At 39.0% G+C, this 26,088-nt stretch overlaps 2 protein-coding genes across 2 annotated transcripts in view; both read left to right on the top strand.

The window, feature by feature from the left end:
- Positions 1-147: 147 nt before the first annotated feature.
- On the top strand, positions 148-3,676 carry SERF1B (small EDRK-rich factor 1B). Its single transcript, XM_045896216.3, has 3 exons — positions 148-298; positions 1,048-1,156; positions 3,416-3,676. The coding sequence occupies exons 1-3, from the start codon at positions 292-294 to the stop codon at positions 3,486-3,488; spliced, it is 189 nt and encodes a 62-aa protein (XP_045752172.1). The 5' UTR covers positions 148-291; the 3' UTR covers positions 3,489-3,676.
- Positions 1,048-26,088, top strand: part of LOC123858859 (survival motor neuron protein) — a 46,436-nt gene continuing 21,395 nt past the window's right edge. The window contains exons 1-6 of the mRNA XM_045896200.3: positions 1,048-1,156; positions 13,381-13,734; positions 22,432-22,503; positions 24,312-24,428; positions 25,342-25,542; positions 25,881-26,036. Of these exons, the coding sequence (XP_045752156.1) occupies positions 13,663-13,734; positions 22,432-22,503; positions 24,312-24,428; positions 25,342-25,542; positions 25,881-26,036 (618 nt within the window). The 5' untranslated portion in view covers positions 1,048-1,156; positions 13,381-13,662. The remainder of the gene's footprint in view (positions 1,157-13,380; positions 13,735-22,431; positions 22,504-24,311; positions 24,429-25,341; positions 25,543-25,880; positions 26,037-26,088) is intronic.

The following is a 26,088-nucleotide window of genomic DNA, read 5'->3' as shown; positions in this document are numbered from 1 at the left end:
CTGTGGCCGAATGACTCCAGATAGCAGATCAATCTCCCAACCTGCGGGCCGGGGACCCTTGGCGGGGGCAGCCCCGCCTACCTGGCAGCGCACGCGCAGTCGCTCGCCCGGCTCGCGGGAGGCCCCGGTCCGGCCTCGGTGGGCGGGGCCACGAAGGAGGGGAGGCGTTGCCCCGCAGAGGGCCCGCGCGGGCTCGGCCTTTAAGGGCCACCAGTGGGGACGGCCGCTGAGCGTGCTAGGAGGCCGTTGCTTTCCCCAGGGGCCCTCTTCCAGGCTCGGTCCGGTGTCGGCATGGCCCGTGAGTGTGCGGACGGGTGGGGAACGCGGCGGGGGGCGTCCGCTGAGGGAGGCCAGCGCCGAAGCGCAGCTGGACGGGAGGCGGGGGCTGGCTGGTGTATCTCAGTCCGCAAAGGGAGAGGGAGGGTTAGCTTCGGGTCCGCCTGAGAAATCGGGCTAGTACCTGCCGGTCAGGTGCGAGTTTACACGGTAAAGAACACCTCTCCGGAGATGAGGTGTGTGAGGACGGCGGTCCCGGGAGGCGTCCTGTTCTGAAGGGGGTTTCTCGCTGGTACTTAAGGTCCTAAGGCCTGATGAGGACTGGAAGCTCCGACTGAGTCTCCTCCCTAGTTCTTTTGTTTGGCCCTTACAGGTAGTGTTTCTCGAATAGCCGCATTTGTTCGCCTAACAGTCGAATTGTGATGGGCCAACTTGTGGAGCTGTGTTCCCTGTGTATCTATCCTTTCCATTCACGCTTTTCAAAAGCTAGACCTTAATTTGGAATACTGACCCGTATAGACTGAGGAGTGGAATGCCTGTTGTAAGAGACCTGGTATTTACAGCCAGTGAACACATTCATTGGTATCACAATATTCTTAAGTGTTTACCTCTAAGCTTCCTCCTCGTCAGATACGGGAACAGCGTTCAGTGTAATTACTCTGCTGGAGTATCTGTTAAAAAGCTAACTTCAGATGCATTTAAATAAGAGCGTTTTTACGGAATTCGTAATTACTTTTGAGATGGGGAAAGAGCATGACTTTGACTTTGTAGGAGGAAATCAGCGAGAACTTGCCCGCCAGAAAAACATGAAGAAATCCCAGGAAATTAGCAAGGGAAAAAGAAAAGAGGATAGCTTGACCACTTCTCAGAGAAAGCAGAGGTAAGTGATACTAATGGAATTTTCAAGTCACTGAAGTTTTTGTTTTGGAGAATGGAGAGAATGTTTTAAATGTTTTAAATCCTTGGTAGAACTTAGACTGCATATAGGGGTAACAGTTGAGCATTTGTTGCGTGCACACTAAAACTATATAAGGTAGTAATTATCCCAATACATGAATGAAAAATTTCCAGCTCTCAAGCCATAGTCTTGAAGAGACACTCAGGCTTCACTCACCACAACCATAAAAATTTCATTTAGCAAAATATTTGAATGCCTTCCACATGGCAGGCACTGTTAGGTACTAGAGATACAGCATTTTCAAGGCAGACATCCTACCCAAACTAGTCAAGATAACAGGTGACTCAATTACAGGGATTAAGGTTCTGAAGGAGACACACAAAAGTGTATGTAGCTATATTGACTTCTGAAGGTCCTTTGTGTTGGAGAAAATGCAGGTGCACAGTCTTGATGTATGATTATATGTGAAAAATAATACAGAAATGCTACAGAAATATTTGGAGAGTGCAGCTTAAATTTTTTAAAAAGCATTCATATTTATAACAAGCTTAATTTTCTAAAAACAAATTTTGTATATGTACACTTTGGAGGTCAGGTGGAGAATTGACTAGATATGCTTCAGCGGGGCTTCTCTGCGATTCTCAAGCCTGCACATTAGAACCACCTGGGAAACCCTAAAGGCTACTCAAGCCTGTACCTTAAATCCAGTCTTGATTTAATTGGTCTGGGGCTGGGCATAACCAGTGCTCTAGGTAAATTTTATTGTGCCCAAGTTAAACCTGCCTTTAAAAAGGTCCCCAGGTGATTCCAATGTGCCACTAGAGTTAATAATCATTTGGGGGGCACCTGGCTAGCTCAACAGTGAAGAATGTGACTCTTGAGTCATGACTTCAAGGCCCACATTGGGTTAATTATCACTTCATGCTTTCTTTCTATGATTTTAAAGTGATAAGGTTTTCCCTAAACTTCTGTTTACCCACATTGGAGTAAAAGTGAACATGGTACAAATCAGTGACCCTGAAGTTTTTAGTGGGAAACCCTAGTCTAGCTTGGCTCAGTAATAGTCCCTGTTAAATAAATATCCACTTGTTAGAAAGCTCTGTGCTTACTCCATACATATTATCTCTCTTCATTACCCTGAAAAGTGGTATTAGCCTCAATGTATAGAAGAGGAAACTGAGGCTCTGAACTTCAGTAACATTACTAAGGGTACAGCAAGCACAACAGAGCTCAGCTTCAAACAGAAAAGTAACTATCACTATTCTTTTCCATGATACTTCATTTCTTGTAGCTGTCTTGTTTTTCCTTCATCCTCATTCCTCATCTTTGCTATTGGCTTTACGGAAATGTCTACTGTAATGGACAGAGCTACTCACCCTGAAGTAAAATCTCACAGTAAATCTATGTGATAACAGGAAAGAGCCTGAACTTTGAAATTAGACAAACTTGGGTTTTATGTGATTTAAGGCAAATTATTTAGCTCTAAACTTTTAATTTTTTTTAATTTGAATCATGGGGATAATAACAGTTTCTGTGGGACTTAATCCAGAGTCAGCAAATTGGCACATAGTAGGTATTGATTACAAAGCCATTTAATGTATTTTTTTTTTTTTTAAATAAGGATTTCCTGGACCATCTAGCCCAGGTAGTCTGGTTATAGTTGAGTTAATATGATATATGGAGGTTCAGCCGAAGACACAAAGGGTTAAGGAAGTGCCTGAATATCCTGCTGTTTTTTAGTGTAATCCATTTTTAATCACTAGCTATCGCGCTTTCAGGCTTGTAAGAAACTTAATTGCTTCATAACATCTATGTCCTCATGCTAGGTACCATTTTGGATATCTAGAAGACTTCTTAAATGCTCCTTCTTTCAGAGAAAAATAGAATATATTAACTTTGTTGACAACCAAGAGAAATTGCCATTATTTCTGTATATAGCTGCCTAATATCGGATAGATATATTCATAGCTATTCCACAAAACAACCCTAGTAACTACTTTCCTGATTTCGAAAGGTCATTATTTGCCCAATAACAATAGAGATGGTTTTCAAAATAAGATGTGACTTCAAAGCCCTTCCATACTTTGTTTTCCCATTCTGTTGCCATGAAAACAGAAAGAAGTGAATCTTTATATCTTTTAGATTGTTTCCTAATATGCTTCATGGGTTATGTATACAAAACAAGTAAGAACATAGAATCGGTTTTTCTGTAACAACTTACAGCCTTTTCCCCCATTATAGGGACTCTGAGATAATGCAACAAAAGCAGAAGGCAGCTAATGAGAAGAAGTCTATGCAGACGAGAGAAAAATGATGACTATTTGGAAAAACCTGGGTGTTATTGCCAACTAGGTGTATCATAAGCTCTAAGGTCAAAAATTTTGTGGAGCAAACAGTCATATGTTATACCCTTAAACTATTTTAAACTTTACCTTTCAGCCTGACTTAGTGTAATGTTTCAGAACCATTCTTCAAAGAATAAAACCATAACCATTCATGTGATATATTGGTGAACGTTATTTTTTTTATCAGCGGTGAGCATTTATATAATTTGCTAGAGAGGTAACGTGATGAGATAATAGAATCTCCTATAAATCTAGAATCTTTGTCATAAACTTTGTTAAAGTAGATCTTATTTAAAGTCAACTTGATTGTATAATAGAATTTATGGTACATTTATCTAATGTTGCTTTGTAATTAACTGGTTTGCTTGAAGAATTTACAAGAGCTAGTACAGACCCACCTGGAATAGCAACTAAATGAATACAAACTAAATGAAGAGTAACTTAGAAAATTCTCAGAGTTTTGCTTACAGCTTTAAAATTGTTTGGAGTAAGTGCCTTTCTTTTAATAGACTATATTCTTTAGAACAGATTTAGGTTCACAATAAAATTGATTGTTCATCTATCCCCTGCTTCTGTTTATATATAGCCTCCGTTATGAATATGCCGCACCGGAGTGGTAAGTCTCTTGTAACTGTTGAACCTATATTAACACATCATGATCACCCAAAGTACACAGTTTACTAGTACAAAGTACAAAAGATTCACTCTTCATGTTGTAAGAGTATCATTTTTTAAGTCTATTCTGAGACTGAAAAACTTGTGACTTAATAGTGATAAATATGGAAATATATTAACCTAGAGAAGGGTTTAAGACTACACTGTTCTGAAGCAAATAGGCATGATGACTGCAAAGAGTCTACCGCTGTCGACAGATCTTTAAGACTTGGCCTCCTATTTTAACAAAGGTTCTGGTAATCTTGACATGGGTCACTTAGCAATGGTACCACCTATTAATGGGGTGGAATCCTCAGTGTCTAATACTGAAAGAGGCAAATGGGAAGTTTTTATCTTCACATTACTACAGCTTTTCAGGTAAAGTAAAACTTTGTGCTATTTTTTGGGTTAACTTAAGTCTCCAAACTTTATATGATGATAGTTATAAAGGCAAAAGGATTGCAACAGCTTAAGTCCCTTTCTAATAAAAGGATGATGAAGTCTGATTATACTGCGAAGATTCTTTATGGGTCTGATTTCCGTAGTCCTATCTCCAGAATTTCTACACAGTGATAAGTCATGAGTACAAAGAACTTGTTATGCTTCCAGCTGTATACTTTGGGTTTTTGTTGGGTTTTTTTTTTTTTTTTTTTTTGGTAACAATTTCCATGTTTAAAATGCCCTATGTAGTGGAATAACTTTAACTTTTTAAAAGTTAATCCTTATAAATCTGGGGAAAACTGCAGTTTCCAAAAGAACATGGATATTAGGATAAGGAAGATCTCTATGTTGTAATTAATCATTAAGACTTAAATCCAAAACTGCATCTTAAAAAAAAAAAAAAATATGGCACTTGAATGAATTCATTGTTAACATAAAGGGTTTAGTTTTTAACTAAAACATGACCACACATTTCCTCAAGGCAGACAAAAAAGTTATCGGAGAGGAAGAAAATTAACTGTAGTTGCTATAATATATTGACACTTTAGTTTCTTTTCTTGTAGTATATTTAAGCAAAGTAACTAAAATAGCTAAACTTCTAAACATTGTAACTGGTCAAGATATTTCTGTTAATATCTCAACCACAAGGTATTATGGGAAAAATACAGGTGAATAATTGCATCCAGTCAGTAAAGTTAATTTATGCACTAACTTTAGATCATTCTTTTGGTATATTGCTAAAGCAAGATAAAATTACTTAAATGAAGTAGTGCCAATTTTAAAATGTAATTTAGAAAATACTGAACTCCATAGAACACCCTCAGAGGCATTAAAATTGCTATCTTGCATTATCCTTAACACAGTAGTGGATTGTCATTAGCAATCTTCATGAGTCCTGCTGAGATATATGAGGGAGCAGCTGCTACCCAAGGTGAGAACAGTGAGGTCAGATTCATCAGTTACTTGATTCCTTTTGAGTACCTTTCCTATAAGTTGCTTGTGTAAGAAATTGTTACCCACTCAACACACTATAGCTCGTTTTTAAAAAATAGGACTCACAGGAAATACTGATGACATTATTTTTCTAACTTTTTAAGAATATATTTTGCTCTTTTTCTGCATGTTTTTATAAATGGGACGAAGTTACTCACTTGAGAGTGAGAATCTATTTTCAAGTTGTGCCTTGTAAAGAGTTTTTCTGTTCAAGGCAGGGGTCATACTAATACTGTTAGCTTTGAGTCTAAAAGCTGTTTGAAAACTATTGAACTTTGGGGGCGCCTGGGTGGGTCAGTCGTTGAGCGTCTGCCTTCGGCTCAGGTCATGATCCCAGGGTCCTGGGATCGAGCCCCACATCGGGCTCCCTGCTTGGTGGGAGGCCTGCTTCTCCCTCTCCCACTCCCCCTGCTTGTGCTCCCTCTCTCGCTGTGTCTGTCTCTGTCAAATAAATAATTAAAATCTTAAAAAAAAACAAAAAAACTATTGAACTTTAAAAAGCCTATCCCCTCACAGTATATGTCTATCAAATTATATTGTACACATTAAATATAAACAATTTTATTAGTAAATCATAACCTCATTGAAGCAGTAGGAGGGAAAATACTCCTAAAGTGAAAACCTAATATAAAATTCACTTTGGCATTCAGAATTCGAGATTTGTTCATTTTATCATCTGTGTCAGCAGTGACTTAACTAAGCAGGGAGTGTGTGAACTTTAGGTAAGTTCCTAATTGCCTTATGTAATGACCTAAAGTAAAAATTGAATTGAAAAACTGAATTAACTTTATGAAATTGTCAACCATAGTTTTCCATTAGAACAAAACAGTAAGAGCATTTATTAAACTGCCTCCTGCAACTTAATCTGCTAAAGTACTTGCTATTTAGTAATCCCATATTGGAATATAGTCTTTCCATATGGCCAAGTCATGAAAATGTCAATGGGAAAAGAGGAATGACTCTAAGTTGCTGAAATGCACTTTCCCATAAACTGCACCAAGATTTTAAACTTCATATAGACTTTTCCTTACAACTTTCCTTCTTAAAAACCTTTCACATACCACTAAATCCACTAATACACATGAGAAGTTTAAAAGTAGCCTGCTATTAGATGATTTGTCCAGGAAAATTGAGATTTTAAATTTTGATTTTGATTATAACAACTTTTTTTTTTAAAGATTTTATTTGTCAGAGGACAAGCAGGGGGAGCAGCAGGGGAAGCAACAGGCAGAAGGAGAAGCAGGCTGCCCGCCGAGCAGGGAGCCCGATGCAGGGCTCAATCCCAGGACCCTGAGATCATGACCTGAGCCGAAGGCAGACGCTTAACTGACTGAGCCACCCAGGCGTCCCTCTAACATAACTTTTATAGAAATATTTTTCATGCCACATACTATTCATGCTGCTCTATCAATTGGACGTGACTTTGCTTACTGGTGTATCCATTCAGGAACATTTCCTTGAGTATTACTGAATGGAGCTTTTTTTACACAAATTTTTAGTTTGTAAGAAATTGCCCACCAACCTGGCTGTAATCAAGACAAAATCCTATTAAATACTTTCCTTTTATAAACATATATTGCATAACAAAGCCTTTTGTGAGGGCTTTGGATTTTGGGGGGAGAGAGGAGTTATTGGTCAAAGGCTCATTTGGCCTTGTACACTCAAGATGACTGTTAAGGTGGCTTATGAACAGACATTTAATATAGTGATATATTTTAATGTATGCTTAAAGAAATAGAAGCACATCAAACCTGTGCTTTGATGGTATATTGAAATTTCTAGTTGCAAACCAAATGATTAATTATAAATAACCACAACAGCTATTTGAGTGGATGAGAAACTCCAGAATCCAAGGAAAAGTTGAAGACTCAGGGCTTTGGAAAGGTCAAGAGTTGGACAGCCCCAGGTACTATGAAAATTTTTTATTCCACAATGCTGCTGTCAGGGTGAAGTTTTGACAACTATTTTCAGTCTTTATGTCATTCAGAGTTCCTCCAAATGAACTTGTTTGGGTTACATGCCTACCCTTCAGCAAGGGGAGGGCAGGCGCCTAAGAGGATATAACCAAGAGTGTATCCCATGAGGAATAGGTGGTCCTCCTAACAAATCCGGGGTCCTGTTGTCAGAAGCGGGGAATGGATACTGGGCAGACTCTTATTGCAAGGCTAAGATTAAATTTAAAAAATGAAGATACATGGTATGCATATCATGAAGGTGGTAAGTAAATGTCTGAAGTGTGAAATGAAGCTCATGCCATTCTTACCTCTACCAGCTTTCAAACCTCCAAAATTCAGTGCCTGCTTATTATTTTAAAAATTGGGAAAATGCAACAAAAGGGCTGAAGTTTAGCCATAAATTAGTTACTCAGAAAACTAAACAATACCCTTACTGTATAATCTAGTCATTGTGCTCCTGGGTGTTTATCACGATGAAATGATAGTAAAGAGTATACACCTTAAGTGTACATTTTTACTGAGTTTTACTAGACAATACCCAGATCAAGATCCATAGACATTTCTAGCACCCTAGCAGGCTCCCTTGTGACTATCACTGTAGATTAGTTTTGCATGTTTTTGAATTTCACATAAGTGAAATCATCCAGTATGCACTTGGGTCAGTCTGTCTGCATTTGGTCAACATGACTTGTGTGAGAATGCTTTGTCTTGTGTGTCTCAGTAGCTCTCTTTTTCATTGCTGTGTAGTAGTCTGTTATAAAAATATACCATGATTTAGTTATCCACTCTACTTTTAATGACGTTTGGATTGCTCTTAGTTTGGAGCTTTTAAAAATAATTCTGCCATAAATACTTTATATATATCTTTTGGGGTCATAAATATGTATTTCTATTTAATATATACTTGGGAGTGGGTCATAGACTATATAAAATTGTTGTCTAGTTTTCCTTAATGCTCATTTAAGCACTTATAACTAAGGGATGTGGGGAATTTCCTTGGGTTGCTGTAACAAATTACCACAAACTTGGTGCCTTACAAGAACAGAAATTTATTCTGTCACACTGCTATATGCCAGAAGTCTAAAAGCAAGTTGTCAGCAGGACCACATGCCCTCTGAAGATTCTAGATGATAATCTTTGCTTGCCTCTTCCAGTGGCTTCAGACATTACTTTGCTTGTGGCCCCGTAACTCCTGTCTTTGTCTTCACATAGCGTTCTTTTCTCAGGCTTCTTCCTGGTTTTTGTTGTTGTTGTTTTTAAGTAGGCTCCATGCCCAATATGGGGCTTGAAGTCATGACCCTGATGAGAGTCACGCGCTCTACTGACTGAGCCAGGCAGGTGCCCCTTCTTCCTGTTTCTTAAAAGGATATTTGTCATTGGGTTTAGGACACACTCTAATCTAGGATGATCTCCTCTTAAGAGAAGCAGCACAACCTTTTTCCCAAATAAGGTCATATTCACAGTTACTTGGTGGAGGTATCATTTTTGGGACCACCATTCACCCACTACAAAATGGGAAACAAAAACGGGGAAACTTAGCTATAACTTAATTTTCTTTTTTAAGCCATGCCTACAGGTCAGTCCATACAGATCTAACCATAGTATGGATGTATAGTAATTTATCCAGTGATTTCCTTACTCGTGGACATTGAAGTTGTTTGTAAGCATTTGCCACTACAAACAATTCTGTAATGCAGTCATACCTATGTAATGTTCTTTTATTTCTGTAAGAATGCATTCTTAAAGGTAAGATTCTTAGGACAATGGTAGAGTACATGCATTTGCAATTTTAAAGTATTTCCAGCAAGAAAATAGCTCTCCATACCCCCATGCCCTTGATAACATCAAATATTAATCTCTATTAATTTTGTCAACCTGAGTGAAAAATGGTATCTTAGTTTTAATAAGTAATTCCTTGACTGAAGGGGTTGAGCATTTTTTCCATGTTTATTGGACATTAGGATTTTCTCTTCGATCTACTCATGTTTTCTCTCTGCTTTATGCTTTTTATTTCATTTAGCCTTCACATGTAGGCACTACTATTATGCCCATCTGTATAGTTAAAGAAATTCAGGTTTTAATTAAGGAATTTCCCCCAAGCTTACCCATCTAGTAAGTGGCATGTTAGGGATATTAAACCAGCCAGACTGAGTGCAGGATTAAGGCTTATTTTCATATTTATTGGCCACATTCCCCCCCCCCCAGGAATATTTTGTTTTGGCTTTTTTTTTTTTTTTTGGCAGTTTTTACTTTGGACAAAGCTTTTTAAAAAATATATAAACATATATAATGTAATTATATAAATTATACTAAATATATAAAGGAAAGTAACCTTTTTGTACATGTAAAAAATATTTTCCAAACTATTGTCTGTCTTTTCATTGTATTTATTTTTCTTTTGCCAGAATTTTTAACTACATGATCATATGTCTAGTTACTTTATAAGTAAGGATGCGACTGACAGCAGTTATCCTGTCTGACATGTTAAAATTTTTTAATGTGAACTTGAATACCTTTGTTTGGGCAGGGACTGGGCATAGTGAGTGGGATGGGGTGGAGGGATAGTCTCCACCTAACTGATTACAGTACCCGTGACCCCTATTGCTTACTCCTCCTTAACTTACTTACATTACGCACCTGACTCCCAAAAGGTATTTGAGTTTTCAGTGCTTGCATGGTTTTGTGTTTCTATCTTAAGATCTTCCCCAACCCAAGTTTATAAAAATCACCTAGAATGTACTTTGGTGTATGATGTGAGTGTGAGGACTCCAAACCTCAGATCCTGAATGGTTAATTATATCTGTTGTTTATGAATTATACTACATTTGTCCATTACATCATTCAAATATTCTTCCAAAACATCATTTTTAATTTTTAACTTCCTGCGGCTGTTAATAGTTCTGTGAGCATTCTTGTACTAAAATCACCGATACTATCTCTGATCTCCTGCCCCTAGACCCTGATAACATAAGGGTAATGAACTAATTGGGTTTGGCCTTGTCATTTGTTTATTCACTATTCCACTTGAAATTCAAATTGGAAACCTCATCACCAATGATTTGAATCCTTTATTTGCTCGTGGGCAAGTTCCAAGAGTCACTGAAGGTATTTTGGTATGGAAATTCTATATGCACGAAAATTAGTTCCAGTTCATGAAGTTAAATTTGATGTTTTCGTAAGTGCCTTCAAATCAGGTGAAATGGTTTTTCTTTGGACATTCACTGCATTGTGCTTTGAGTGCTTTGTCTATCATATGAAATAACTATAAAATACAGTAACTCAAATGTAGAGGTCACCATCAGGAATAAGAGAACTTCATATTTTCTTTGAGGACAAAAATTCCATAGGTTCATTTTTGTTGATGAACCTGGTCCTGATAAGTAGAAATACTTTTTCAACAAAGAATCTGCCATTCTAAATTTAAGATACTATTCCTCCTTGAAAACCTTATGCTAAGGGAAAAATTCCAGACACAAAAGGCCACATATTCCATTTATATAAAATATCCAAAATAAGTAAATCCATACAGAGAGAAAGTGATGAGTAGTTGTGAGGGGCTGAAAGGAGGGAAGAATAGGGAGTGATGGCTAATGGGTACGAGGTCTCTTTTTGGGGTGAAGTGATCTAGAATTAGTGGTGGTGGCTGCATTACCTTTCAAATACACTAAAAACTAAGTTGTTTGCTTTAAAATGGTGAAATTTGGGCGCCTGGGTGGCTCAGTTGGTTAAGCGACTGCCTTCAGCTCAGGTCATGATCCTGGAGTCCCTGGATCGAGTCCCGTATCGGGCTCCCTGCTCAGCAGGGAGTCTGCTTCTCCCTCTAACCCTCCCCCCTCTCATGTGCTCTCTCTCATTCTCTCTCTCTCAAATAAATAAAAAATCTTTAAAAAAAATAAAAAATAATAAAATAATAAAATGGTGAAATTTATGGTATGTAAATTACACTTCAAAAAATAAAAACCTCGGGCGCCTGGGTGGCTCAGTTGGTTAAGCAACTGCCTTCGGCTCAGGTCATGATCCTGGAGTCCCGGGATCGAGTCCCGCATCGGGCTCCCTGCTCAACGAGGAGCCTGCTTCTCCCTCTGACCCTCCCCCCTGCTCATATACTCTCTCTCATTCTCGCTCTCTCAAATAAATAAATCTTTAAAAAAAAAAATAAAAACCTCATTCCAAATTGTTCAAATTTCATCAAATGCCATTGTGAAGGGGTTCCTGGCTGGCCCCATAGGATCATGCAACTCTTGATTTCCAGGTGGTGAGTTCGAGCCCCATATTGGGTGAAGAGATTACTGAAAAAAAAAAAATTAAATGCTATTGTGAGAATTTTTATGATTGAGAAAAATCTCAGTGGTTTTTAAAAAACACATCTATTTCTGATATCTATAAAAGCCAAAGGCAAGCCCTCAAACTTCCTTGGGTAGATTTTTTTTTTTTTTTTTTAAGAAAATTACATGTACATGGAATCCATCTGGCAATCCTAAATACTTAATAAAGAATCTGGAAAAGTAAATGATAAACTCCTACTAAGATCTAAAGTCCTGCTTGATCCATGTAAAGACCAAAAAAAAAGCACCTCCTTAAACAGACAATATTTTATCCCATTTTTCTTGTCTATCCCTTTCACTTTATCCATCACCATACTCTTCCCACTCCCTGTTGTCAGTTTATTCTCTATGAATCTGTTTTTGTTCAACTGTTTTTTAGTTTTCACATGTAAGTGAAGTCATGTTATTTCTCTGACTTATTTCACATAGCATGGTACTCTTGGTTTGTCCATGTTGTTGTAAATTGAAAGATTTCATTGTGCATATGTGTATAAACACATCTTTATCCACTCATCTGGTGTTTGCATCAATTTATATTCCCACCAATAGTGCACGAGGATTCCCTTTTTACATCCTTACTCTCACTTGTTATTTCTTGTCTTTCTGATAATAGCTATTCCAACACCTGTAATAGCTCATTGTAGTTTTGATTTGCATTTTCCTGATGATTAGTGATATTGAGCATCTTTCCATGTACCTGTTGACATCTGTATGTGTTCTTTGGAAAAATGCCTATGCAGGGCCTCTGCACATTTTTTAAGGGGATTGCTGGATTTTGGGGTTTTGGGTTTTTTTGTTTTTAGAGTTTTACGAGTTCTTTTTGGATTTTGGATGTTAACCCCTTATCAGTTAAATCATACGTGAGAATGTATTCACCCACTCAGTAGGTTGTCTTTTCCTTTTGTTGGTTTCCTTCATTCTGCAAAGAATGAAAGTTTGATGCAGTCCCATTGGTTTATTTTGATTCCTTTTTTAAGTTTCAAAATGTACTAGAGAAGATTTGGGAAAATGGATATTAACCTAAATGTTAAGATTGAGAAGTGGCTAAAGGCATGAACTCTACTACCTGGAATCCAAGCAGCTGTATAAATGCTCTGTGCCTGTTTCCTTTTTTGTTGTTGTTGGGGGGGGGGGGGGCAGTGTGTGGCTATCAATAGCTCGTTACTTTTTAAATTTTTTGAAGTAATCTCTACCACCTAATGTGGGACTATAACTCACAAACCCCGAGATCAAGAGTTACATGCTCTACCTACTGAGCCAGCCAGGTGCCCCTCATTCCTTTTTGTTGCTGAGTGGTAGTATATGGTACACATGTGCCAAAGTAAATTTCCTTATCTTTAAAATGGTTATAAAAGTCCCGCACTTATCGGGTTGTGAAAATTAACATAAAACTTTGTAAAGCACTTTTTAAAATGGTAGCTATATTATTGGTTACCTCTAGACTTACTTTTGTATTTCTTACCCATATTTCCTAAATTATCTGCAATGGACAGTATTTTCTATGGAAATTTGCTTAAAACAAAAATACCCTGGTCGAATCACTCAACGAATCTACGAAACAGTGAAATCAAAGAACTGAAAGAAGGCCGAAAAGAAACAGCAATGCGACCAATCACGGAGATCTCGACCGCTCCTAGAGGGCACGCGGAGTCCTCCAGGCCTCGCGGCCGCTCTCCAGGACACCGTACTCTTCCGCTCCCAGAGGTCCCGAGCGGCGGAAGTCGTCACTTTCAGAGAGACGCAGCCCACGCCGTGCACCCGGCAGCAGGCTCGCCATGGCGATGGGAGGAGGTGGCGGCGTCCCGGAGCAGGAGGACTCGGTGTTGTTCCGGCGTGGCACCGGCCAGGTGAGGTCTTGGACGGCACCGCCTCCCGACGAGTGTCCCGAGCAGGCTCCCAGCGCCCCCCTCCCAGCCCCCGCGGCCGGGCGGGACCTGGCGGGTTCGCTGATTGCGGGGCTGTATTCCAGGTTTCTACATCTTCACCCATTTGGGAGCCTTAGCCACAAGCTCCTTCCTCTTGCGGCTTGGATTCCCTGATAGCTGAGAGAGAATTCCCTACCTCACCTCGATCGTACCTTGGTTTGTCCGTTCTCTCTGATTGGGGGGGGTGTGCGGGGGGCAGACCGGGGTGAAGCAGGCAAACCAGTTAGGATTCTGTTGAAATGATCCAGTTTTAGACCAAGGTGTTAGCAATGGAAAGCAAAGTACTTGGATTCCAAGTGTAATTTGAATCATGAGGCAGTGGGTTTTGCACATGGATTCGATAATGGAGATTTGAGAGAGGAAAGTCAAAGATAATTCCAAGATTGCCCTGAATCATTGAAAAGATGAAATTGCTTTTTACTGAGGTGTGTTAAGGAAGACTGCAAGTGGAGAAGGTTTGTAAGGGGGAAGATCAACCTTGGGTAAAATCTGATTGGAATGAGTTTAGATCAGGAGAGAAGAAAATCAAAGGAAAATTTATAAAAGTTGTAAATAGAAGGTAGAGAAATTGGGCAATAGATGGAGGGGGAACTGAAATAGAATTCTCAGTTTCGTTTTTTGTTTGTAAGATGAGAGAAACCTATTTCAGCATTTTGTGGGCTGGTGGGAAAGATCCAGTAAGGATGGAAAACTTGGTGACACGAGAAAGAAGACAAATGTTGAAGCACTGTTCTAGAGTAGCTAAGAGAGGATGGATTTGGCCTTTGTTAGAAACATTGACAGTTCAGGGAGGGGGTGGGGGGACGGGTTAGCCTGGTGGTGTGTATTAAGGAGGGCACGTATTTCATGGAGTACTGGGCGTTATACGCAAACAATGAATCATGGAACACTACATCAAAAACTAATGATGTAGTATATGGTGATTAACATAACATAATAAAAAAAATTGGGGAGGAGATTTTACTTAGATCCTACCTAGAAAATTCCAGAAATATCCTTTTGGATCTTTATTCATTCATTTAGTTAGTTATTTAATTTTAATGAGCTGACTTCATGTGGCAGGCACTCCAGTAGGCGAGGGACACACAAAGCCACGTTGTCCTACCATCAAAGGGTTTACAGTAGAAGCAAGATGGAAGAGTGACGGAATATATTCAGTGTGATGAAACTCAAAGCAGCTGCAAGAGCAGGGTCTCAGAACTCATCAGGGAGAGCATGGAAGCGGGTACGGGGGATGCTTGGTAATAAAGGCAGAAAGCGCTGTTTCACCAAAAAAAAAAAAAAAAAATTGACAGTTCATATGGTGATAATTTTGTGCATACAGACCTTTGTGGTTGGACAGATTTGTGAAAGCTCTCTTTTGATTGTGGCTGTTCTTAGTAAAAGAAGTAAAGTCATCAGCTAGGGGTGAGGGGGGACAGATGTTGGAGCTTTGAGCAGAGAGAGTAGAAACTAGGGAGATTGGATGACTGTTGGACTAGGGAAATGTAGTGGAAGTGTTGCTAGGCAACATTAAAGGTCTACTTGAGATTTGTGGTCATGAGCATAAAGGAGACTAGGCAACATAATTGTATTTTTCTCCAGCAAAGTTCAGTTCAACTGTGTGAGGGCAGGCACAGAGTGAATTAATAGTTGAAATTAGGGGCGTCTGGGTGGCTCAGTCATTAAGGGTCTGCCTTCGGCTCAGGTCATGATCCCAGCATCCTGGGATTGAGCCCTGCATCGGGCTCCCTGCTCAACGGGGAGCCTGCTTCTCCCTCTCCCTCTCCCTCTGCCACTCCCCCTGCTTGTGCTCTCTCGTTCTCCGTCAAATAAATAAATAAAATCTTAAAAAAAAAAAAGGAGTTGAAATTAAAAGGGCTGTACTTTGGAGCGCCTGGGTAGTCCAGTCAGTTTAGCATCTGCCTGTGGCTCAGGTCATGATCCCAGGGTCCTGGGATCAAGACCCTCATCAGGCTCTCTGCTCAGTGGAGAGCCTGCTTCTCCCTCTCCTTCTGCCCCTCCCCCCACTTGTGTTCTTTCACTCTCTTTCTCTCTCACTCTATCTCAAATAAATAAAATCTTTTTTGAAATGGGGGTGGGGGGCTGTAGTTTTACCAAGAGAATGTAAGGAAGGGAGAGGGAGAGATACAATTGAATTGTCTTGATAATTGACCATGGAATTTAAGCTGGCTAAGAAATGGAGTGAAGACTCTTAGAGTAAGAGTTTAAAAAGTTGGAGGATCAGTGTTTTGTCCCAAGGAAGTGGAATAATTGCCATCTTCCAGCTACTAGAAGGAATAAGTTCAGAGGCTGGAAGGTGATAGTTGGAGAGTAGGATTCTTTTTTTTTTTTTAGTTTTTAATTTTAATTCCAGTATACTTAACATGCAGTGTTATATTAGTTTCAGGTGTACAATAAAGTGGTTCAGTACTTCTCTCCATTACTTAGGGCTCATCATGGTAAGTTTACTCTTAATCCCCTTCACCTATATCACCCATCTCCCCAACCCCCTCTCCTCTGGTAACCATCAGTTTGTTCTCAGTAGTTAAGAGTCTGTTTCTTGGTTTGTCTCTCTTTTTTTTCCTTCGTTTGTGTTTTTTTGTTGTTTTGTTTTTTAAGTAGGCTCCATGCCCAACATGGGGCTTGAACTCACTACCCTGAGATGAAGAGTTGCATCCTCCACCAACTGAGCCAGCCAGACGCCCTGTGTTCCTTTGTTTTGTTTCTTAAATTCCACATATGAGTGAGATCATATGCTATGTCTTTCTCTGATGACTTACTTCACTTAGCATTATACACTAGGTCTGTCTGTGTTGTTGCAAATGATAAGACTTCATTTTTATGGCTGAGTAATATTCCATTGTGTATATATACCATATCTTCTTTATCCATTCATCTGTCAGTGGACACTTGGGCTGCTTCCATAATTTGGCTAAATAATGCTGCTGTAAAAAGAGGTGAAACACCGATGAAAGGAATTCAAGACAATGCAAAGAAAGGGAAAGACATTCATTCCATGCTCATGGGTTGGAAGAACAAATATTGTTAAAATGTCTATACTACTCAAAGCAATCTACAGATTTAATGCAATCCCTGTCAAAATGCTAACAGCATTTTCCACAGAACGAGCACAAACAATCCTAAAATTTGTATGGTACTACAAAAGACCTCAAATAGCCAAAGCAATCTTGAAAAAGAAAAATGAAACTGAAGGTATCATAATTCCAGATTTCAAGTTATATAACAGAGTGGTAGTAATTTTTTTTTTTAAAGATTTTTTATTTATTTATTTGACAGAGACACAGCGAGAGAGGGAACACAAGCAGGGGGAATGGGAGAGGGAGAAACAGGCTTCCCGCGGAGCAGGGAGCCTGATGCAGGGCTCGATCCCAGGACCCTGGGATCATGACCTGAGCCGAAGACAGACGCTTAACGACTGAGCCACCCAGGCACCCCCAGAGTGGTAGTAATTAAAACAGTATGGTACTGGCATAAAAATACATACATAGCTCAATGGAATAGAACAGAAAACCCAAAAACAAGCCCACAATTGTGTGGTCAGTTAATCTTTCAGCAAGGAGGAATGAATGTACAATGGGAAGAAAACAATCTCTTCTACAAATGGTGTGGAAAAACTGGACCACGTTCTTTCACCATACACAAAAATAAACTCAAAATGGATTAGACACCTAATGTGAGACCTGAAACCATACAAATCCTTGAAGAGAGCACAGGCAGTTCTCTCTCTGACATTGGTCATGGCAACATTTTTCTAATTAGGTCTCCTGAGAAAAGGGAAATAAAAGCAAAAGTTGTTGGAACTACATCAAAATAAAAAGTTTCTGTACAGCAAAGGAAACAATCATCAAAACTAAAAGGCAACCAATGAATGGGAGAAGGTATTTGCAAATGACATATCCAATAAAGGGTTAGTATCCAAAATATGTGAAGAACTGATAGAACTCAATACCCAAAAAACAATCCAATTTAAAAATGGGCAGAGGAGGGGCGCCTGGCTGTCTTAGTCAGTAGAGCATATGACTCCTGATCTCATTATTGCGAGTTCAAGTCCCATGTTGGTGGATGTAGAGCTTACTTTAAAAAAATTAACTAAAAATTAAGAAAAGAATGGGCAGAAGACGCGAACAGACATCTTCAAAGAAGACAGATGCCAACACACATATGAAACGAGGCACCTCATCACTCATCACAACGGAAATGCAAATCAAAACCATAATGGGTGCCTGGCTGGCACTGTGGGTAGAGTATGTAACTCTGGATTTTGGAATCATGAGTTTGACCCCCCACATTGGGCATAGAGTTTACTTAAAAAAAAAAAAAATACAATGAGATATCACCTCACCTGTCATAATGGCTAAAAAAAAAAGTGCGTGAGGATGTGCAGAAGAAGGAACCTTCTTGCACTGTTGGTGGGAATGCAAATTGGTGCAGCCGCTGTGGAAAACAGTATGGAGGTTCCTCAAAAAATTAAAAATACAACTATGTTAAGATGTAGGAATTGCACTATGGGGTATTTACCCAAAAAAAGACAAAAACTCTTAAGGCAAAGGGATACCTGCACCCCTGTATTTATAGCAGCATTATTTACACTAGGGAAATTGGAAGCCACCCAAGTGTCCATTGATACATGAATGGATAAAGAAGATGTGTCCATGTATAGACAATGGAATATTACTTAGTCATAGAAAAGAATGAAGTCTTGCCATTTGCAACAACATGCATAGAGCTAGAGAGTTATAATGCTAAGTGAAATAGGTCAGAGAAAAACAAATACCATATGATTTGACTCTTCTGTGGAATTTAAGAAACAAAACAAACGGGCGCCTGGGTGGCTCAGTTGGTAAAGCGTCTGACTCTTGATCTCAGCTCAGGTCCCTATCTCAGGGTCATGAGTTCAAGCCCTGCATTGGGCTCCATGTTAGGCCTGGAGCCTACTTTAAAAAAAAGAAAGAAAGAAAGAAAAAACAAAGGAAAAAAGAGATAAACCAAGAAAGGCTCTTTTTTTTTTTTAAGATTTTATTTATTTATTAGAGAGAGAATGAGAGCATGAGAGGGAAGAGGGCAGAGGGAGAAGCAAACCCCTGCTGAGCAGGGAGCCCAATGTGGGACTCGATCCTGGGACTCCAGGATCATGACCTGAGCCAAAGGCAGTCGCTTAACCAACTGAGCCACCCAGGCGCCCTCCAAGAAAGGCTCTTAACTATGGAGAACAAACTGATGATTTTGAGAGGGGAGGTAGGTGGGGAGATGGGGATTAAAGAATACACCTATGATGAAATAAAATGACTTTTAAAATAAACATAGGGGTGCATATATCCTTTCAAGTTAGTGTTTTTTTATTCTTTGGGTAAATATTCAGTGTGGTTACTGGATCATAGGGTAGTTCTTTTTGCGGGGGGAGGGGTTCTATTATTAATTTGAGTAATCTCCATACTCTTTTCCATGGTGGCTGGTCCAGTTTGCATTGTCACCAACAGTGCATGAGGATTCCTTTTTCTGCACATCCTCACCCACACTTGTTTCTTGTGTTTTTGATTTTAGCCACTTTGACAGTTGTGAGTTGAAATCTCAATGGGGTTTTGATTTGCATTTGCCTCTTCAGTCTTACACAGTTTTATGTTTTACATTTCTCTGATCCATTAGGAATTAATTTTTGAGTATGGCTCAAGATAGGGATGCACATTCTTTTCTCTGCATAAGAGTTTCCAATTGTTTCAGCAACATTTGTTGACGCTACTATGCTTTCTCTACTAAACTGCATGTGTACCTTTGTTTCAAATCATTCGTGTATGGGATTATTTATGACTCAGTTTTATTACATTAGTCTATCTATCTTGATGCTAATATCACACTTTTTGATTACTGTAGCTTCACAGTACATCTTAAAGTCAGATAATGTAAATCCTCCAGCTTTGCTTTGCTTTTTCAAAATTGTTTTGGCTAGGGGCACCTGGGTGGCTCAGTGGGTTATGCGTCTGCCATTGGCTCAGGTCATGATCCCAGGGTTCTGAGATAGAGCACGGGCTCCCTGTTCAGTGGAGAGACTGCTTCTCCCTCTTCCTTTGCCCCTCCCCCCTGCTCTCCCTCGTGCTCTCTCTCTCAAATAAATAAATAAAATCTTTTAAAAAGAAAAAAAATTGTTTTGGCTGTTCTAGGTCCTTTGTATTTCCATTTGAGTTTTAGAATCAGCTTGTCAATTTAATAGATATTGACCCTTGAACAACACTGGTTTGAGCTGTGCAGGTCCACCTATATGTGAATTTTTTGCCATAAATACAGTATGGTACTATAAATGTATTTTCCTTAGGATTTTAATATTTTCTTTAGTTTATTTCAACGTAAGAATATAGTATATAATACTTTTATCAAATGTGTTAATGGGCTGTTCGTGTTACCTATAAGTCTTCTTTCTGGTCAACAGTAGGCTATTAGTGGTTAAGGTTTTGGCGAGTCAAGTTATATATAGGGATGCTTGGTTGGCTCAGTCAGTAGAGCATGTGACTCTTTATTTTAGGTCGTGACTTCAAGCCCCATGTTAGGTATGGAGCCTACTTTAAAAAAAAAAAGTTATACACAGATTTTTGACTGGGGTGGGTAGGGGGTGGGGTAGGGAGGAGTTGGCACCCCTGATCCCTCTACCTCCTGTTGTTCAAGGGTCACATGTACTTTACTTTTCTCTTAGAACTGCAGTTACATATATTTGATGCTAACAGCTTGGGGTTGTTGTTTTTTTTTTTAAGACTTTATTTATTTATCTGACAGAGAGATAGCAAGAGAGAGAACACAAGCATGGGGAATGGGAGAGGGAGAAGCAGGCTTCCCACTGAGCAGAGAACCCGATGTGGGGCTCGATCCCAGGACCCTGGGATCACGACCCGAGCCGAAGGCAGACCGCTTAATGACTGAACCACCCAGGCGCCTCTGGTTTTGTTTTGTTTTTTAACCCAAGATTTCCCTGTTCATATCTTAGTTGGATGAAGCTTATTTTCAGTAGATTCCTCTGCAAAGACTAGTGAGTATAGTGTTCTTGCACATTGTAAAGTTAGTCTTGGTACTCAAAGGACAGGTAGGGTATATCCCAAGATCCTTGGCTCATACTTTTCCCCATAAATTTCTATGGGAAAGTCTAATATTAATTGATTTTCTTTATTTTGTAAGTGACTTTGTCTTTTTGTTTACAGGCTCTACGAGGTTTTTTTAGAGTTTTTGTTTGTTTTTGGGCTTTTTAGCCTTAATTCTTCAGGGACCACATTTATACATATGTTAAATATTCTTTGCTAGTCATCCATATTTATCATTTCACTTCTTATTTTTCTTATTTTTTTTTAATGGCTTTTCCTTGGTACCACTTAAGTTTTCAGTCAGATGTATTCTTCTCTGGGTACTTTGTAGCCAACATTACTTTTTCTTCCATTTCTTTCTTGATTTTTAACTCCTGATTAAAATCCTGGCCTTTCGTTTGCCGTTTTGCCATCTAAATTTTTTAAATAGTTGATTCAAGGTGGTTTATGGACGTTAGGTTAAGAATGTTTAATTTCATTTGGGTGTTGTGTTTCCCTCTTTTTGTGATTGTTATTTGGGAAGTTTTATCAGCTACAATATTTTTTGTTTTAATAGCTTTGTATAAAATCTGAGCTGTCTTTTCATTTTGAAATGTCCTGTTTCCCTGATCTGACAGTAACCATTGGCATGTGAGGATTTTGAGTTGCTATGTGTTTTACTCTTAAGAACGTCCTTTCCAAGGGCGCGTGGGTGGCTCAGTCGTCCTGCAACCGGCTTCCTGCTCAGTGGGGAGCCTCCTTCTCCCTCTCTCTCTGCCTGTCACTCCTCTGTTTGTGTTCTGTCTCCCTCCCTGTCCCACTCTGTCAAATAAATAAATAAAAATCTTTAAAAATAAATAAATGGGGGCACCTGAGTGGCTCAGTCATTAAGTGTCTGCCTTCGGCTCAGGGCATGATCCCAGGGTCTTGGGATCGAGCCCATAGTCAGGCTCCCTGCTCAGCGGGAAGCCTGCTTCTCCCTCTCCCACTCCCCCTGCTTGTGTTCCCTCTCTGGCTGTCTCTCTCTCTGTCAAATAAATAAATAAAATCTTTTAAAAAATTAAAAATAAAAAAATAAAATGAAAATTGATTAGTCACTATTAATAATTTATAACCTTAAACATTTTGAGAATTCCTTGAGTGATCTAGACATAGCGTAAGTCAAGGGGAAAAGAATATTTTTTGGACCACAGATTCTGTGGTCAGACTAGCATTACCATTGTCTGTATAAATTCAAGCTAATGGCCAGATACTTTCCCACACTGCGAAGCTAAACCCTTTATCGGCTCTTAGAAAAGATTCAAACATGGGTTACCCTTGAACATACTCACTTACTCATTAAATTGTGGAGTATTCACTTTTCAGCGTCCTCTTAGAGCATTTATATAGGTCAGGCTTTGAGGGTAATGTCACATATTCTGTAAGTAGGTAGGCTTTCTGTAGTTTTATTTAGGATTTTAAATACCTGTTTTAGTGTATTTTCATTATGTCTGAAGTAAGATGGCTGTTGATACTATCTAATATACATTTTGATGAAATCCATTTAAACGTTGTTTTTGTTCTTTATGCTTCCCAGAGTGATGATTCTGACATTTGGGATGATACAGCATTAATAAAAGCTTATGATAAAGCTGTGGCTTCATTTAAGGTATGAAATGTTTACTTACTCTTTTCCATATTTCCTCATGTTAATCATTTGGGAAAAAAATTAACTGATAACATAAAGTGTTAATGTACATACTGCTCAGTTCTAATTTTGAAGACCAGTAGATATCACTGGTTAGTTAACTTAGCTGATAATCTGATAATCTTCCTTTAAAAAGTTGGTAGGCTCTCTGTATTTCATCCCTTTAGCAAAGACAACTGAAGTAGAATTTTAAACACTAATTACTTTTAATGTGTTTGCCTTGTATCAAACTATAAAAGTCCTCTAATTCAGATTAGTGGAAGGGCAGCCTGAATTATAATTTTCATTTAACAAGCCTTCATTGAAATAATAATGATAAATATCAGTAGTGCTATAATTAGTACTTGTAGAGTGTTTACAACATTTTAGGCACCGTTCTAAGTGCTGTGCTTATATTAAATTAATCTAATCCAAATCCTGCGATTTGGTTATCAAGTCAAGTGTTCCTGTTGGTAGGAATATACTATTCTTTTAGGGGCTGTAGTGTGTTTTTGTGGCCCAAACAAGACATTTACACAGTTGTCCAGCATTATCACTTTCCCTACCATGTGAAGTATTTAGTTTTTTTGAGCACCATGCATGGGCCATCAATAGTAAGAACATATACTCATAGAGAGCACCAGGTACAAAGTCCACTTCTTTCCCTTAGTCACTCCTGTAGCATGAGGTAAAGATCAAACCTGTATGTCGTCCTTGAAGCTGAATTCAAATTTGTCAGTAATGCTTTTCAGTATACCCTTAGAGTAGAAGCATACTTTGCGGGGCTCTGTAAAGTGCAGATTAAAGTGGAGCTCAGCATTGTATGGAATTGATGATATTGCAGAGGGAAGTAGTCTGAGTAGAGGAAAAGATAGTTTACTTTTATTTATTTATTTTTAAAGATTTATTTTGTCCATATATACAATGGAATATTACTCAGCCATCAGAAAGGATGAATACCCAACTTTTGCATCAACATGGACAGAACTGGAGGAGATTATGCTAGGTGAAATAACTCAAAAAGACAAAGTCAATTACCGTATGGTTTCACTTATTTGTGGAACATAAGGAATAGCATGGAGGACATTAGGAGAAGGAAGGGAAAAACGAAGGGGGTGGAAATCAGTGGGGGAGACGAACCATGAGAGACTATGGACTCCGGGAAATAAACTGAGAGTTTTAGAGGGGAGGGGGTTAGGGGATAGGGTAGCCCAGTGTTGGGTATTAAGGAGGGCACGAATTGCATGGAGCACTGGGTGTTATATGCAAACAATGAATCATGAACATTACATTAAAACCTAATGATGTACTGTATGGTGACTAACGTAACATAATAAAAAAAATAAAGATTAGGAAGCCTTTAAAAAAAAAGATTTAGGGGTGCGTGGGTGGCTCAGACGGCTAAGCATCTGCCTTCGGCGCAGGTCATGAGCCCAGGGTCCTGGGATCGAGCCCTGCATCGGGCTCCCTGCTCAGCGGGGAGCCTGCTTCTCCCTCTGCCACTCCCACTGCTTGTGTGCTCTCTCCCTCTCTTTCTCTTTCTCTGAAAAATAAATAAATAAAATCTTTTAAAAATAAATAGAATAAATAAAACGGTCCTTAGAGCTGATAATCAGATAGATGATGCCTTCCAGAGTAGTTTCTGTAGTGTGTGGGATGGTGGAAAGAGGAAGTAGAGGCTTTCTGAGTTGATGGGGCCTTGAGACCAGCTTGTAGTGACGGAGTTCTTTTGTTACATTTCTTTGATGTCTTACCCTGTAACATGTACATTTCTGTTCTTGTTTTCATAGCATGCTCTAAAGAATGGTGACATTTCTGAAGCTTCAGATAAACCAAAAGGCACACCTAAAAGAAAACCTGCTAAGAAGAAAAGCCAAAAAAAGAATGCTACAACACCCCTGAAGCAGGTTATTTTAAAACATTGAGATTGAACTTCAAAGAATTTCTTGTTGCTGTTTTTAATAATAGTGTAAAATATTTTTAACTTAAATGATTAGTATAGTGTTTTCCATTGACAGGTAATCACAAAATTTCTAAAATAGCTATTAAAGTTTCTCTAGTTTAGGAAAATACATGTTAATAAAAGCATAATGAATTAGGTGGGAATGATCCATTGAAGATTGTGTTTACTTTATGTGAGGGGTGGGGTTGAGGAACCCAGTGCTATTTGGGAGGAGTATCTCAGAGCCTTAATCTGAAATGGCAGTATTCTGCTTAAGTTGAGAGATGGCTATGATTTTATTTCCCCCCACCTTTGGACCACAGATTCTGTGGTCCCTTAAACTAATACCCAGGAATCAGATATTCTGGGTGGAATCATTTCTCCTATTTAAAACAGTAGACCCGAAAGCTAAATATTTTGGTGTCTTATCAGTTCCTTTAGTTTTATCATTACCAAGGGGGAAGAGAGCTAACATTTGATAAGCTCTCCCTGTGTGCTAGGCCAGAGTGCAGGACACTTTACACACTTTCCCCCCCTTTCTATTCTTCATAACAAATATATGAGGTAGATTTTATTATAATTACTTAACAGATAAGGAAAATGAGACTTAAAGAGATTAAGATACTTGTCCACAATTATATAAATGGCAGATTTTATATGGCAAATAAGTGGCTTGATTATATAAATAAAATTATATTTATATTGGAAATTCATATTTATATGTTTTTGGCCCCAAACCTTTTTGACTATATCATTCTGCATTCCAGATGAGGTAACTGGAGACTATCCCTTCCACAATCTACCATACCCTACCTAAATAAGACTGCAGTTCATCCTCTTTAAAAGAAATATGCGAGTATCTTTGGTTTCTTTTATAGTGGAAAGTTGGTGACAAATGTTCTGCCATTTGGTCAGAAGACGGCTGCGTTTACCCAGCTACCATTGCGTCAATTGATTTTAAGAGAGAATCCTGCATTGTGGTTTATACTGGATATGGAAATAGGGAGGAGCAAAATATGTCTGATCTACTTTCCCCAGCCTCTGAAGTAGCTAATAATGTAGAACAGAATGTTCAGGAGGTAAGGATACCGGGGGCGGAGGGAGGGGGGGAGCGGGGGGGTGAATTCTAGGAAGCCAATAGGGGATGAGAAACTAAACACTATAACTAGTTGTTAGTTTGATCTACTGACGCACTAATTCTTTTTTAATGATACCTTTAGGGACGCCTGGGTGGCTTATTTGGTTAAATGTCTGCCTTCGGCTCAGCAGGGAGCTTGCTTCTCCCTCTGTCTGCCCCCCTCCCCCTCCCCCCACCCCACTTGTGCACTCTCTCACGCTCACTCACTCTCTGACAAATAAATAAATGTTTAAAAAAATACCTTTATAACAAAAACTCATCTATTTTTTCTTTTTAAAGAATGAAAATGAAAGTCAAATTTCAACAGATGAAAGTGAGAACTCCTCTAGGTCTCCCGGAAATAAACCACATAACATTAAGTCAAAAGCTGCTCCATGGAACTCTTTTCTCCCTCCACCACCCCCCATGCCAGGATCAGGACTGGGACCAGGAAAGGTAAATTTCTACCCAGAAAAGGTTTCCCAGGAAATAGTTAAGAACTTTCCAC

Source organism: Mirounga angustirostris, unplaced genomic scaffold (genome assembly GCF_029215605.1).
Source record: "Mirounga angustirostris isolate CCGP_5_RB_7025 unplaced genomic scaffold, mMirAng1.0.hap1 SCAF_7, whole genome shotgun sequence".
Classification (NCBI taxonomy): domain Eukaryota; kingdom Metazoa; phylum Chordata; class Mammalia; order Carnivora; family Phocidae; genus Mirounga; species Mirounga angustirostris.
The sequence above is the reverse complement of the archived record's forward strand: the minus strand, read 5'-3'. Positions and strand labels throughout refer to the sequence as shown.

Excerpts from the sequence above, each read along its gene's own strand:
- SERF1B (XM_045896216.3), top strand. Across the intron at positions 1,157-3,415 it reads ACTTCTCAGAGAAAGCAGAG|GGACTCTGAGATAATGCAAC; the intron begins GTAAGTGATACT and ends CCCCCATTATAG.